The sequence below is a fragment of the Telmatherina bonti genome, assembly GCF_933228915.1.
Source record: "Telmatherina bonti genome assembly, chromosome: 19".
NCBI lineage: Eukaryota > Metazoa > Chordata > Actinopteri > Atheriniformes > Telmatherinidae > Telmatherina > Telmatherina bonti.
Window position 1 is genome coordinate 20,171,391 of NC_136617.1, and position 16,907 is coordinate 20,188,297.

A 16,907-nucleotide genomic window follows, 5' to 3' on the forward strand; every position below is an offset into this window, starting at 1 on the left:
AAAAATTAAGTGGGTGGATTTTAGCAGATACGACCAAAGATTTGACATCCTCTTCCTCATCTTCCATTTCATGTCTTCTCTTTTGCAACAACAGCATTATGTAATTTCTCATGAATGAATTATGTCTTGGGCATGTTTTAGTGAACAGAAGAAGTCTGGACATTTAGCAACTCTAAACTGAAACTTGAAATGTGTCACAGCTCCCTTTTGTTGTTCCTCCTACTCTAACTTGTCCTCCTCTTCCCCACCTTGATTGACAGGACTATCAGGAGTCCACCCACCTGGAGCAGTTTGTGACCCGCTTCTTGCTGAAGGAGACAACCAATCAGCTTCATTCACTTCAAAGCTCACTTGAGTGCGCCATGGAAACCACAGCCGAGCAGACTCGCCAGGAGAAGTAAGAGCAAATCTCTCTGGTCCTTCACTTTGATGAACACACAAACGCATAATGGTTAAAACATGAACATGATGTACAGTACCCTGGAGCTTATAATTAGAGTTCTACTGCTGATCTACTTGTTTTAGCCACACTAATTTACCTTCCACATTAAATACCTGAATTATCCTTTTCAACAAGATGCCAATTCTTGCTGTGTTTGCGAAGAACACCTGCTCTTCCCCATAATTCAGCAGATTTGTATGACTCATCATTTGTTAATATGTAAATTCTATTTCCATGGAGATAGGAAAAGTGAAGCAATTTAAAAAATAATTTATTAAGAGGCCAAAATAACATCAAGGAGAAAGATGATCAATCAGGCCAGACGTTTATCTCCAGTGATGTTTTATATTGATATTTCAGACAGAAAGTAGAAGTTAGAGTTAATGTTTATACAGAGATGTGGGAGTTTTATGTATGTGCACTGGGTGTGTGTGTGTGTGTGTGTGTGTGTGTGTGTGTGTGTGTGTGTGCGCGCGCGCGCGTGTGTGTGTGTGTGTGTGTGTGTGTGTGTGTGTGTGTGTGTGTGTGTGTGTGTGTGTGTGTGTGCGTGTGTGTGATGTGAAATGGACCACAGCCATTCATGTTACCCTTTTCATCATGATTAGATTTTTTGTGTGTGGTCGGTATGTGAAATTCAAAAAGCGAAATATAACGCCTCTTTTCCATTAGCATCAGCTTGTGTCAACTTAACTCGCCTCAACTCGTCTCAGCTTGGTCCTGTTTCTTTTCCATAATGATTTGTACCAGGTCTAAAATGGGTGAAATCACTGTGACGTCAGTGTTGTGCATGACAAGCTCTATAACAACACAGAACCCAGAGGCAATCTGCTACTTGGTCTGTGCCTCGCCAGTCGCTAACCAGAAATTGTATCCATTTGCTGGAACCACTTCCAGTCTTGTCTGTTTGATCTACTCTAACCATTGTGGTCTTTGACCTGCTGATAGTCACTTCTGAGTTTTTTCAGCTTCTGCTGAAAACTCCTTTGGTACCTGTATCCACTGAGTCGAAAAGCTCTTGATAGATTTTCTCATCTCGTGTCGCTCCATCTGGTTCCCTCTGTATCCTTTCCTCCGCAACCAAGCAAAGAAATGTCTCCACCTCAGTGTTGGACCATGGAACAGATTTTTATTGTGCCATTGCTTGCCAAAACAAGAAAACAAGTTTCGGACTTGGAGTTCCAGTGATATCACTCCCTGACCCTGACCTCATCCAGTCTGGCAACGTCACACACAACCCGACTCAGCTGGCTTAGAACCTGGGCTGAGGAGTTACAAAAAAGTACCGGTAAACAGGCACAAAAGATGAGTGGAAAACCCACAAACCGAGTTGAGGCGGGTTAAGCTGAGACAACCTGATACTAATGGAAAAGAGCTTTAAGATTCTTGACAGTGCTTTTCTGTGTTGAGCATATTAGGAGAAAAAGTGTTTGTTTTTTTTTTAAATTGACAGATTACACAGATCTTCTTCCTCAAAAGCTGCTTTGTGTTTTTTGATATTTCAGAGTTGACTAATGACTAAACACGGACTCTTGACTGGGCCTTTCACTATTCTTTCCACCACCATAGTTTCTTTCATCTGCCTGTGAGATGACTTGGGGAAGTTAGGGCGTTTACTAATCATGATAATAGATTGTTTTTATATGTCACTTAGACATTTTACATTGAATTCATTATTCATTACGCATGTAGTATCAACACTGTTGATACTACATGCGTAGTCGCCAGACTGACGGAAACATGCCGCCAATCTGCACCAACAACCTCTCCAACCACCGCCGAACATTCATGAAAGTGTCTTCCCCACAGAAACAATAATAGATGAAAAGGGATGAAGTGGGATTTGAACCACCAATATTCTGGCACATTGCTGACCCAAACTTCTCAGCTAGATGGCAGTAAATTCTACGCTGCTTTTTAAGCTAATATTTTTTTGTGGATTTTTAAAGACGCATTGCGTAACTATTTGAGCCTAAAACTCAAGTTTCGGACTTGTTCGATGGCACAGTGACATATATCATGTGCATTGCTAGAGTCACTGCTGCTCAGCTTCATCCCGAGGCTGAGAAACTGCACTATATGACTTTTACAACTGTGACGCAACGTGACGTTTCACTTCACGTTATAATAAGGACCTGGCTGTTTTGAACATGCACGCAGCGTTGCTGATTCAGCAAAGAAATGCAAGGAGATTAAAAGAGAGAAAGAGACTAAATAAGAGTCATTGTAAGATCGTGTTTTGCTGGAGAGAGTTAACAGGTCAGGTAGGATGCAAGATGGATGCCGAATTATCGTCGATAAGGAGGCGTGTGATGAGAAAAATGGCAAAAGTTCTGTCGTGTGTCTTTAAAGAAGGAAAAAATACTGAACATCTGTGATAGACTGGCGACCTGTCCAGGATGTACCTGGAAGCATTTAGAAAATAAATGAATGAATGAATGAATACTAAAAAGGAAAAAAGAAACAGATATTAAACAAAATTTTCTGCTTTTTCAAGCATTTTTAATTTTTAATGTTTTGATTGTTTGATTATAGTTTATTTGGAGTGAAAAACTGTTTAAATGCTCAGAATTATTTTCCAGTGTGTTAATAGCATGTTGTGCTTACAAAGTTTAATCAACAGAGGTTTAACTGAAGCTCTGGTGCTGTGTCTATAATTAAAACATGATCTACTATTGAAACAGATTTAATGTTTGAGGGGCTTATTGTTTTGTTGCATTGGCATGTTTGTGAATGTTTGCTGACTTTAGTAATTAAAAAATGGACATAAACTGATCATAATTTGATCATTAACATATTTATAAATACACTTACATAATTAATGGCAGCTCTAAGAAGACTGGACCACAATAAGGCTCTTATTGTGAGGGGGCTCTGTTGCCGTATGTGAGGCACTTGATCCATCTGGGTCTATATTCAGGACTCCAACATGCCCCTGGTGTGTTCAGTTCATTAGCGATGATGACTCACTGAAAAACACGCATGCATAAAATTGAGGGCCAGTGTAGACGCATGTATGTGAGTTTCCCCTGCATGTGCTTTCCAGCAATGTGTATTTAAAGGAAAGGTAATGACGCACTGCTTTTCTCCATTTTATCACCTGTCTGAGCTCAACAGCTGAGCTGTAATTTGGTGCCAACTTCTGGTAAACCTGTTCAGCAGATCTGTAAGAATGTGTGTGTGTGTGATGGGTCATTTTAAAAAGCCAGTATGTGTCTTGTTTCTCCACTTACCCTTCTGTCTCTGTGGAAGGAAGGCGTTAATGGTGGAAGTGTAGTGCTAACTCTCCCTGGATCATTATGCTTCTAATGAAGTGCTTGCTGAGATATGGTCATAACAAGCTGGTTTAAAATGACCTTTCAGAAAATTATAACCATTGTAGCACCGTGTATATTCATCAGTGTTTGTGATAAAAGAAAAAAAAACAGAAAGTTGCTTGAATTTATGTCTGAATTTGGTTTGCAGAGTGTGCAGAATGTAGTTCCTTCTTTGAGATAATTTTAAACATATTTCATAATTCTTACTTAATGTGAAACATAATTTGACAGGAAATGAAAAGGGGTTTGGAAATTCAGCAGACTCATCCTTTCTTTACTTTTTTTTAGGTCTTCTAAATCCCTGCGTCTGTCATATCATTTTTAAGTGTGACTATCCCTCACTCCCTGAGCAGCTTCCTCTCTTCTGACAACCATCTTATCTGAGAAATTCCCTCATGGATCTGAATGTAATCACTCTGCTTTTCCCAACAAGAAATCCAGCTGTTTCTCTGGTGGCTTTTAATGGGTTTTTGTGGTTGCTTTCAGATGTGTGAGAAGGCTGTGGACAAAGAGAAAGCCAGTGTTCTTTGGCACTACAACTTTGTTTTTATAAGTTGTGCCATTATCAAGTAATATTTATTTTCTTCTTGAGTTGTTATCTGTACATTACATATTCTCAACCGTATAATACATCAGCAAAATATTATCTACTTTTGAGTGAATCATTGCCTATATTCATTTTCATTTAAGCTTATTATCTCTGCTAAGGATTTCTGAGGTGTTGCTTATTGATAATGGCTCTGTTATTACTATAATAGCTTTGAAGGTAGGACAGAGGTGAACGACTGTATTCTGACTATTATTCCCACTCTGCTAATACTGGCCTTCTACTTTGCACTCCAGCTCTGCAACCTGTTTTACTCCCTTCTTATTTGACAGTTTTTGCAATTAAAATTGTTATATAGCTGAAAACATGACTCGTCGGCAAACCTCGAGAGACCCATTCTTCCTCCTTCCAAAGGATAACTAAAGGCATGCAGTATGATAATGCTGCTTGTGAATGAATTACTCTGAAGTTAATCCAGGGCTGGAAAACAACACTTAGACTGAAATGCTCAATAAGAGCTATCATATGCACCATCAGTGTCGTCTTAACAAGAGCTGATTATTATTAATAATCTGATTGCCATTTTAGTATGCACATCTGTTTACATCTAGGTATGAGATGTACTGTAAGGTGCTCAATACACAGTCTAGTTTTTTGTTTAAAAAGAAAAAAACAAAACAAGTATTTACAACCTTGTAACTACCAAAAAGTTTTCTGTCAGACTTTTTCCTCAACTAACGTGTACACTGCTGTCTTCCTGTAACAACTCAGAGCAATACCTCTGTTCTCGACTTCAGCAGACATCCTTTCTATAAAGTCATCACACACTGACAACATTTTGTGTCATTTGAAGCTGTGAACACTGTATGAGCACTTTTATTTTGTTTAGGAACAGGTTTGCTTACCATGAGTAACAAAACTGGAGTTCAGCAGGGAACAACCACATGAAGTCTAGAACATGTCGAGAGGTTTGAAGAAAGCCACATACACACGTTTGAATATGTGCATGCACACACAATTCTCCACAGACTCCCCGAGGTCTCTTCAAAGAACGTGACCGAACAACTTGACAGCTGTAAGATAAATCATAGGTGATGTCACCCTGTGGGTGCATGCACCTTGTCACTGGCATTAGCGTCACTGTCGCCCCAATACAACATATAAATATAACGGAAGTCAGTACAACTTCAGGTTCACCAAATTTATTCACAGCTGGCGCAACTCTTCTTGAGACTCTGGGATCTTGTCACCTGGGTGCCATCTTAAACTGTATGAGGAGAAAAGTGTTAATGAGAACTCTACAGGTCATGTAACATCTTGACCATGCAACAGTAGCTTGCATATGAAGATCACCAGTGATCACGCTGCCATCTGTTATCTTGTGTGTGTAGTGAAGCACAAGAAGTTACTCTACTCTGTAAATAATGCGTAGAAGTTTAACATATGCAATCTGTGTTTTAATTTTCATATTACTGTTTGGAAAACAAAATATATTTATATACATAAAACATCATTTATATGTATTCATTATATCAGAGTAGTAATTAACCCGTTGTGCCTGCAGGCAAGGTCCACTGAAGCCAGAGGTTTTGTCTATCCAGTTATCAGGCCGTCGCTCTAATCGGAGGCTTCAGAGGAACAGCAGCCTCTCTCCCAACAATCCTCTCCTCAGTCTTGTTAACTCAGGTGGGTTTATATGTTTGTATCTGTTCTCCTGACTTTAAATGACTCACTCTGTTATTGCTGAGACGATAGAGACTCTATCTGGCCAGACTTGGTTTGTCTCTGCAGGCTAGAAAGCAGAGCAAGTCATAAAGGTGTGATAGAGAAAGGAAAGGTTAGTGATAGCCTGACGAACTCCAGGAGAAGAGTGGTTGTCTTCACATGAGGGGTATTTATGTTTGGGTGCACACACACATACACACACCCACACTAAATACAATAGATCCCATATTTTCCAAACAAGATGACAGGTTTGATCCTTTATCAAGAGTCATACTTTTTTATTTTCATCTCTTTTGCATTTTATTTTTGTGTTCGTAACTAGCTGACAGCAGACTCATATTCAAGCTCTGTGCTTGCTGGAATTTAAAGTATGTTCAGTATCTGACAACAGGTATGACAATAAGCATAATGCAAGACCTAAATTTAAAATGATTGTCAAACATCTTTTTTTTTTCCTTTTTTGATATTGAGATTGTTTTTGTTTCTGTGGTTTTCAGAAAGAAAATCCAAATATTTAATTCTAATTACAGCACTGATACTTTAGTGCCAAGCACAATCCGTTTGTTTTTTTCTTCTTCTTCTGCTTTTCTGGTGAACATCTTATATATGATACTTTTTTGTCATTCAAGTTTTTATAAGAATGCGTTTTTGCATAAGTATGTTAACTACACACAAAAAAAGCTTTAAATCAGTATGAAATGTGTATTTGAGACAAAGCTAAAATAGTTCATTTGTGGTAAAATCACATTTTAGAAATTGTTGAGACAGTTATTTCATCTGCTTAAAGTCTTCATTAATTAGCTTTTACCAGTCTTATAATTTCAGTAATTTCAATTTCCATCCTGGTTATTTTGCATATTTTCAGGAATTGGGTGTGTGGCTCTGATCTATGATTGACAGGAGATCTGTGAAATAAATGCGGAGCTTTTACAAACCAATTACAGGAGTTAACGCTTTTCTATTGATTTGCACTGATGTGTGCCACATGTGCATGAACTATTGGGAAAAAAATGCAAATATAGTTTCATCGATGGACTTGAAATGTTTGTTCTTTTTGTATAAAATCTGCCCCTCTGTGCTTTTTCTTTTCTCATTCAGGAGTTTATGATGAAGACAGTCAGTGGGTGATCCAGGTCAACAGGCTGCAGAAGCTTATCGACCGTCTAGAACAAAAGGTTACTTGACATTTTTCTCAACCTTTTTGCTTTTGCCCTTTTCTTCTTTGCAAGTGCTTTTCATTCTAGCTATCACTCTTTTTAGTCTGTCTCCACCCACTATTCAGGCCATTGTCTGCACAATGTTTATTGAAATTCATTTCATATGTGGTAATCAGATTCACAATCACAACAGAACCCCACAGTACCCACCCACATATAAACTCATGTACATATGCACATCCAAAAAGTATCAGCTGCACACAAACTCACAGCTGCTGTCTATTCAAGTTGAAACAGAAGTGCTATGAACTGTTCAAACGAACCTGAAAACCCAGAAATATGCAATCGTAGTTCAGCTGGGTATGAAACAAGATCATGGTATGAACAAACATGACTCCGGCGTGAAGACAAAACCAAAATTTATCATTAATCTATAAATTTATTATTTTTATATGTTGATATATATATATATATTTTAATAAAATTAAAAAAATATAAGTAATTTTTATTTCATATTGTTGTTTTACTTATCAGCCTTTTGTCTTGCTACTGGTGACAAATAAGATCATATTTTATCTTATCTTATCTTATCTTATCTTATCTTATCTTATCTTATCTTGTCTTGTCTTGTCTTGTCTTGTCTTGTCTTGTCTTGTCTTGTGTTGTCTTGTGTTGTCTTGTGTTGTCTTGTCTTGTCTTGTCTTGTGTTGTGTTGTGTTGTGTTGTGTTGTGTTGTGTTGTCTTGTCTTGTCTTGTCTTGTCTTGTCTTGTCTTGTCTTGTCTTGTCTTGTCTTGTCTTGTCTTGTGTTGTGTTGTCTTGTGTTGTCTTGTCTTGTCTTGTCTTGTCTTGTCTTGTCTTGTCTTGTCTTGTGTTGTGTTGTGTTGTGTTGTGTTGTGTTGTCTTGTCTTGTCTTGTCTTGTCTTGTCTTGTCTTGTCTTGTCTTGTCTTGTGTTGTGTTGTGTTGTGTTGTGTTGTCTTGTCTTGTCTTGTCTTGTCTTGTCTTGTGTTGTGTTGTGTTGTGTTGTGTTGTGTTGTCTTGTCTTGTCTTGTCTTGTCTTGTCTTGTCTTGTCTTGTCTTGTCTTGTGTTGTGTTGTCTTGTCTTGTCTTGTCTTGTCTTGTCTTGTCTTGTCTTGTCTTGTCTTGTCTTGTGTTGTGTTGTGTTGTCTTGTCTTGTCTTGTCTTGTCTTGTCTTGTCTTGTGTTGTGTTGTCTTGTCTTGTCTTGTCTTGTCTTGTCTTGTCTTGTCTTGTCTTGTCTTGTCAGAATAAAAAAGAAAACAGTTTAACTAAAAATGTTTCTAAAATGTACAATTATAAATGGCTCAGAGTGTGAACAATATGTCTTTAATTTGGGTATATCCTATTTTAGCCATTATCTATTATTTCCTTCATTACATGTTCCAACCTAGTTTGTCAATAGATTATTAAATAAATTATTGTATTTTCTCACAATATCATTTATATATGGAACCGATGAGAAAAGTTTTAGAATAAAGCTATTTTCTCAGTTATTTAAATTAAATGAAACACAGAGGGGTTACAAATTAGAAAGAAAAGTTGGAACATGTGCTGGAATTTGTAGCACCACATTTCAAGACTTGCTTAACCTCCGTCGCTGTAGGACAAGATACCTTTTTGTATAATTCTTATATGTATTATATGTAAATGTATAAATGTACTGTATATATTTACTTACTTTTATAAGTATATTTACTATAAATATAGTATATTTACTATACTTTTGTTTGCATTTGTTTAAAGCAGCATTAGAGGCTACCATTAACCACATTTTGTAGGGTTTAAATTGCGGAGACAGAAACACCTGGATTGCACAGATGCACACACCTGTGTATGTCCCTTGCATAGTTTCTACTGTAGACCACGTGTTGATTTAATGAAGAATCATGAGCTAAGCTGAAGGATAATTCTTCAGGAGGTGGCAGTAGGACTTAAAAAAATTCCTGACTGTAAAGAAAAGCATCCCTCGTCTGGCAGCATTTAGTTGTGCATTCCTTAACAAAGAAAATATAAGTAAAGCCACTGGACTGAAGGTCATTATTTGTGAGATAAGAAACGTTGCATACAGCAGCGGAGAGGGACACTTAAACAAAAACTGAAACATTTATCTCACTATAAAATTACAACTTTAATGCAAATACAGTTGATTTCCTATTTAGTATGTATAGTGACTAATCAGCAAACAATTATCTTTTTTTTAGATCATTACTATAGTTTGGTTTTACAATATCACATCTATGTTGTGTTCTGCTTGTGCTGCTAGCTGTTTCCAAAATTGCAGATTTCCACTTGACATAGACTGAGCAAATTCATAACAATGCTATGTCACTTTAACACTGCATTTGTGTTTTTTCCTCTTATTTTGCAGGAGATTCGACTGGAACCTGTTGAAGAGGAAGTCTTGGAGAGCAAATCGGTTAGTTTAATGACTTATCCATCATTCACAGATTTAGCTGCATTTAGTGTCATTCAGTTCTTACATGATGGCGTACAGACAAGGAGGCCACATTTAAAATAAGCCCTAGTCGTTGTCATAGCAACAGCAGAGTTTGAAGTTGTCGGCAGCATCCCCCTCTTCCTTTCCTCTAATCTTTCGGTTTGGGGCTCTATATTCAGCTCTGAGTGATGGTAAGGAATGTGTAATGAAGGAAAAGGAGAGTAAATATTATGCTGCTATATGCTGCTTCTGTGTGGTAAATCCAGGTGAAAAATCCCAGGAAATCATAAATTGTAACTCTAGAAACAGAATAAATATTTGTTTTCGCCAAAAATAGTGTAAACATGTCATGCTTCTTGTTGCGTGAAGAAAGATGTTTACGGAGTGTGCAGGTGTGGCGTGCATGCTATTAGTGTCCACATGCCAGAGCAAAGCAGATTGTTGCTGACGCTCAGACTTCATGTCACTCATGTCATCACGGTGAAATCAACCTCTGCTAACAACTTTACTTCCAATCACGTCAACACGCAAAGGGAAAATAGTTTTTTTTAACCATTTTTCATCACAGATATACAAACATGTCCCAGTTGTTACTAATTGAGAGGAAGTGCATGCCCTTGTAAATTTCCAGTCCATTACAGAGACAGCACAAAGCCATAATTCAAATTCTGAGACACAAACTGAACCTGCTTTTGGATTTTAGGAGGAAGCCAAATGAAGACAATTCAAGAGTGAGGGAATAAATTTAGGAACACTAGGTTTTTAATTTATTCTGAACATTCCTACTTTGTTGTGTCCCTCCTTAGATAAATGATCTATTCCTGATTACTGCTCATAGTATTATAAGTGATCTGTTTGATTATCTATAATCAATTTCTTTTCTTTAATTTTAGTATTATATTCTGTAATCAAAAGGTCTGTTAGAACTCAAACCATGGTCTTTTCTCAAATGTAACCAGTTTTTAGAGCCATAACCATAATTTCCAGAGAATGAGGTGCAAAGATATCATTACCTGCACTTCACAGCTGAGAAGCTGGAAATGCTTTTCACTGCTGGAAATAACATGGAGGGTTTTTATTAGAGCATGTCATGACTAAACGTTGAGGCTCCAACATAATAATGGCTATTTTATTAAATGTACTTGATTTGTCTACAATATGAGTGAATGAATGAAAGAATGAAGGAGGGAAACTTTGTTGTCATTGAATTGGCATCTCTGCATCATGAAATTTCTTCCTGTACAACTGATCCAAACAAACAAAATGCACATAAACATGATCAGGCAGACTGAGGCAGCAGCCACTAAACATTGCACCTTTTTCGCTTGTGAGGAAAAAAAACAGGTTACATGAGGAAAGGATAGATGAGGGGCAAAAATAGAGGCATCTCCACTGCGCTTGAAGGGCACAGTGTAGGGATACAAAAAAAAAAACAAAAAAAAAAAACCTTAATACAAAAAAAAGCACATATTCAGAAATATTGATGAAAAACAGCATGCAGGTCATAGGAGTAGGAGCAAGCACGCAAACTTGCTGTATTTTCTCTAGAGGTTCAGTGGCTGTATTTACACATGATTTCACTTGGCCATTCACAGAACTTTTTCAGACTGGCTGGGCATAAGCTTCAGACATGCAGCCCCTTCAGTCCATCCATGAAGTATTCAGGGATGCAGTGCATGTAAAAAAAATATTTTTTGCGAATATTATTAAAACGATGCCATCAGACAATAAGCCTTATGTTCTGGCTGGGATGTCTGTATTTAACAGAGGCAACAATCAGCTTGTCCTATTGCTTTTTTATTTATTTTTTTAATCTGCTATAAGTCTTTTTGGTAATTCTCAGTTTGGAGCTCCTTTGTAAATCCACCAAATATTGCTGTTGTTTTAGGCCAGTACTATTATTAGGCTATCAAATATCTGACTAAAGGTTTGTTGCAACAAGGTCAGAGTCCTTAGTATAAGAACCAAAAAATTAAGAATGACAAGTTTTAAGTTTATAAGAATATATGGGTTAAAAGTAATAGATGCAGCTAACATATGAGAAAGTTTTCATTTAACAAGTGACTTGAAGGGTTAATTGCTCAACTAATTGATTACTGACATTGTTTGTCAAGTTACGACCCTGCAGCTGATGCAAGTTTGGACATTTAACATGTAAAATCATTAATTTCTGATCGTGTTTTGTTTGAGAAATTGTTCTTCACAGAAGCAGTATCAGTGCATTTCAACCTTTGCATGTGATTATCGCATGTCACTGTCATGTCTCATTGCTAATTTGATGCAAATGCCTCTCTGTGTCTGTGTGTATGTGTGTGCGTGTGTGTCTGTGTATTTATCAGTATGTAATTGGTTTTACACTCTGTCACTAGGCATAAATTGGCTGCTGAAGAAACCAATAATGTCCCACAACACGAGCCTTATGTGTGAATACAGAATGTGTATTTGTCTTTAGACACTTCAGTGTGTGTGTGTGTGTGTGTGTGTTGCAAGTTGTGTTTTTCTCTCAAATTAGCCACAGAGCAAGGATCCTGAGGCTCTTAATCAGTCACAAGTACACACAATACATACACACACATACAGAGTCATGCTTCCATCACTTCAGAGGGTATTTCATTGACGAATATTCATCTCCAGGAGACTCATAAACATTAATGCACACAGTGTACCTTTTAGCCAGCAGGCAGACCATTCACTTCCAGTTCTCATCATTCATTCTGCCTGTCAACATTTCCTCATTAGCCACAGGAAATGATTCACAGACTGTCTGTTGTAATGATTAAACAAGAGTTTTCTTGTTTTCACACATTTGGACAACAACAATTTGCTTAATTTTTTCCCTTCACTTATTAAAGGAGAGAAAGAGGGAAAAAATATGTTTCTAACCATTAGTATAATGTTCTAGTTTTAGCACATGCACCTCAGGTTGGCAAATTCCTACAGAAACTGATGCCAAGATTATAAAAGAAGCCTGTTCACCTTAAACTTCAGCATGAGTCACCAGCCTTTTGGTAACATGCAAGGCGAAGGTGAAATCATGCCAGAGGATTTTTTTTTTTTAACAATTCAGTGAATCAAACAGATTCCTTTCATACCAGAAGCAAATTGTGACCTTCTGAAAAGTATGTTTTGTCTTGACAGCACATCCTAATAGTCCAGCGGCAGCTCTCGGTGCTAGAGGAGGAGCTGGAAGAGTTTCGTTTGGCTCTCAGACAATACATGGAGTGTGCTTGCGCCCAAACTGGATGTCTACAGTAAGCTCATTTTTGTTCTGATAAGTTTTCTAAATTATTTTTAGGAATTTCTGTTTATTATAAACTCTTTTCACTTTATTAATGCAAAAAAAAAAAAAAAGGAATTATGAGATGAAATACAGTGAAGAAAAATATATAACAGCTTTAACCCTTTAAGATCGTGGTCTACCATTTTGTGGAGGTAAATTTTCAGTGAATTTAATTAATTTCTTTTGAAAAATTGTGACACTAAACCTGAGCATCTCTACCAATTGGTTTGGGTATGTAAATCCCAAACTAAGTGTTTGTTATAACACCACTGTTTCACATTTCCTTCATTTCTGTTGGTACATGATAATTAACTTCTTTTTAACATCTCAACCGTTTGCTATAAAAGATTATGCTGTTTATTCAAACAAATGTAAAAAAAAAAAACAATTCTCTGACCTTTTAGTAAGTGTGAATGTTAAAGGGTTAAAAACAGAACTACAAGCCTTTGTCATGAATGTCAGGTTTGTCCTAAATTGCTCCTCCTGACTCTTTGTTAAAGACCCCTAACAGCACTGAAGGCATACTACTACTGTAACTCACCAATCTCATTCACATGAAAAGTATTTTTCATTTTCATTTACTATCTAATAGTAAATTTGTAGCCGGCACACATTCATGATTCTTCCACAAGGAAAAAAGTGTCTTTGAGATAATATTTTAAGTTAAAAGCAAAGACCACCCACCCAGCAGTCATAGACTTTTCTATCTATATTCTAGACATTGTCAACGTTAAATGTATGCAGTAAATAATTAGTTGTCTGCTGATATTAAATTATAAACAAACTAAAAGCTCTGCACAGACAGGATGTGCAAAAACAAAATGATCAATATGAAAGCAACTATTAATTAGGCAAATTGCAACAGGAAGCCAAACTATATACACAGAGGTTTAATTACAAACAGGTGTCTGTAGAAACAGAGCTGCAGCATAATCAATACAACTCAAAACATTGGTGGAGCCGTAAAAACAGAGCAATGCACAAGGACGCAACAATTTCCAAGATTAGACAGTAAAACTGCCAGAAATGAACAAAAACTAGTCACAAAATCCAAAACCATCAGAAAAATAGATTACGTTGAATCTCAACTTTTATGTCACTATTTTACTGCTGCAGCTGCCATGAAACAATTGCTATTATTTGCAGTTTATGTTGCAAAATAGGAATAAGAAAAAAAAAAATAAATAAAAAAGTCACTGAAGACCGTAGTTCCTTTCACTCTAAGGAAAATGTGAATGTTCAATGATTCATACCCTGAATTTAGCTCTCAGTACACTTGGGCTCTGATTGACAGGCGGTGCTAGAATCAGGTACATAATGTTCAAGAAAATGCAGATCAGTGAACAAGGCTTCAAAGTAACAAAACTTCTGGGTTCAACTTAAACACTAAATGAGAAAACTTTTGAGACATTGACAAATATAGATAACATTTCGTGTGGAAAGATGCATCCAGTTTCTGGAGCAGAAATGTAAACAGTAAACAGCATTTGGACATGTTTGAGTTCAGTGAGTGATGCTTCAGTCAAGTACAGGAATTACTCTGAAATTAAATCCATACATTTCTGATTGTTGTAAACTTAGATTGTAGCAAATTACAAACTTCTCTTTATATCACAAACTGACTTTTTATTTTGTATTTTATTTATTGATCAATTCAGATATTGAGGGCTCTTATGGCCTTTGTTGGGGACAGGAAAAGGAAGAAGAGAGAGGGAGGTTGGCATGAAACAAAGGACCCCAGACACAAATCCAAGTCTTTAGCACCAAGAGCTTTTACTTTTGCACATGTAGCACATATTCAACCACCTGAGCTAACTGATAGTCCTCTGATTCATCCTTTCACAACTAAAACTAAATATATGTGTTCTGATGTGCACTGTTATATTCCCAATGTGAAACTAAGTGTGTCTGTTTTTCCTTAAAACACTAAAAGCGTCTGTAGCAGCTATGTTTAATTTTTTTTATAAATAAAAAAAAAAATATATATATATATACATATATATATAAATTTAAAAAACAGCTAAGTTTTATACTCTAACATTACTGGCTACTACTTGTTTGCTGGTAAACATCAGCGATTTCTTTTATTTCCGGTGTCTGCTCACCTTTCCATTTCCCTTAACAAAACTACTGCAGCTCGTCAGTGTCACTGAATTTGTGGAAAACCCAAGCTTTACCAAGGAAATCCAAGGGAGGGATAATGGGATGAAGCAACATTCTGTGTATAAAGATTCAAGATGGATTGATTGATTAACTGATTCAATCCAGAGGAAAGTGTGTTGGCGATATGATGTACCACACTCATTAATGTCTGAATGACTTATGTTGTCTTGCCATTGTTTTGCATTTGGCAGCATTGCAGTTCAGCGGCTGGCAAATGAATCACGCTTCATTCTCTATGAATTCTGGGAGCACAACAGTGTGTGGAAAAAGTAAGTATGTACTTGTTGTACACAGTTTAGAATGGATGCAGCATCGCTTGTTCACATACAATCATAATTATTTTATTTGTTCAGATTGAAATCATAAAGGGAAGGCTAGCTCAAAATCTGTCTGCAGTAATAGTGAAATAATGTTCTGTATTTTTTGCTGTAAACTAGCATTATTTAATGTTATCACTGGGACTGAGTAGAGGGAACAAAAATTTTCCAGTTATGTAGGATAAGAAGTAAAACGACATGCTAATTTAGATGTTTTAAAAGTGACCATTTCTATTCAAACTTTGCATGAAACTTAAACCGTGAGATTTTAAACCATTTGACTATTTATTTTAAAGTTTCTCTACTTTGCCATAGATGGTCTCTTTTACACTCCATTCAAACCATTTATCTTCATTCATCTTCTCTGTTCAAAAGTTTAAAATTTGGGCTCCTAAAGTACGTCCTTTCTCACTAACATGCAGGTCAGGAGCTCAGTCCTGCCCTGTTTGGTTCAGTCAGCGTAGAGCTCATTGCAATCCTCACTGCACTGAACTCCATACATAAGGTTGCTTTTTTGAGAGTATGGAGTTGGCTCATCAAGATTAACCAGTTTTTTTTCTGATAGTATCGCTGGGTTTGAAAAACTTTTGGTGTTGTTAAAATTCTTCTGAGTTTTAGCTAAATAAGTAATGACATCACTTTTCTTTCCCTTTTCTTCTCATCCGTTCTGCCTCTGTTGGTGTTCCTGAGTCTTAATGCAATTTTTAAAAGGTCACAAAACCTAATTATCAGGGGTTTGATTTTTTTTTAAGTATATAGAGTAGGAAATAAATCAACTTTAAATATTTACAATATTGAAAAGGCACTCAAACATTAATGTTGCTCAAAAACCAAAATCCATATTCTGGGTACAATAATAAAACACTGGAAAGGGACATTTTATTAAAGAACAGTGATCTTACTTTGCAAAACTTTAGGTAAATAAATACTTAAGTAATAATTAGGTTTTCTTTAGGTTTCAGGTTGCACATGCAATGCAATTTTGTCGTAGTTTGGTGTTTGAACTTTAGAACTATTAAAAAATCTGAATGTCTCTGGCAACTCTGGCTTTAACCTAATTATATAAACTGCCCAAAAGTTCTTCTAGTTGAATTGAATTTTATCCATTTTTATTCATTTTCATATCTGCTTTGTGTAAACTAATAGAAAATGTGTTTTATTTTCCAATATGTTTTGGTTTTTTAGATCTTCGGGTTTTTTTATTAACAATAACCTGATTGTAGGACAGGGTTTACATTCAGAGTGGTCTATATGTATTGATTGTTGTTAAAAAAAAAATATGCCAGAACAGATCTGAGACACATTTACACACAAAAGCAATAACTGAGTACTCTCTTTTCTGCTTCACAGCCACCTTCAGACAAACTACAGTAAAACCTTCCAGAGGGGGAATGTGGACTTCCTGGAGACCCCTGAGAGCATTACTACCATGCTCGTTCCAGGTGGGTGGGTGACACAGCTCTGTCACCCAATAACATATTACAATCGCATAGATTTACCTCTCCTG

The 16,907-nt window shown here is 36.6% G+C and overlaps 1 protein-coding gene across 1 annotated transcript in view; it reads left to right on the forward strand.

Moving 5' to 3' along the window:
- Positions 1-16,907, forward strand: part of necab1 (N-terminal EF-hand calcium binding protein 1) — a gene marked incomplete at both ends in the record, with an annotated part of 38,566 nt that overhangs the window by 20,681 nt on the left and 978 nt on the right. The window contains 7 exons of the mRNA XM_079258607.1: positions 261-397; positions 5,868-5,989; positions 7,127-7,203; positions 9,572-9,619; positions 12,779-12,891; positions 15,275-15,352; positions 16,751-16,842. Coding sequence (XP_079114733.1) covers positions 261-397; positions 5,868-5,989; positions 7,127-7,203; positions 9,572-9,619; positions 12,779-12,891; positions 15,275-15,352; positions 16,751-16,842 — 667 coding nt within the window. The remainder of the gene's footprint in view (positions 1-260; positions 398-5,867; positions 5,990-7,126; positions 7,204-9,571; positions 9,620-12,778; positions 12,892-15,274; positions 15,353-16,750; positions 16,843-16,907) is intronic.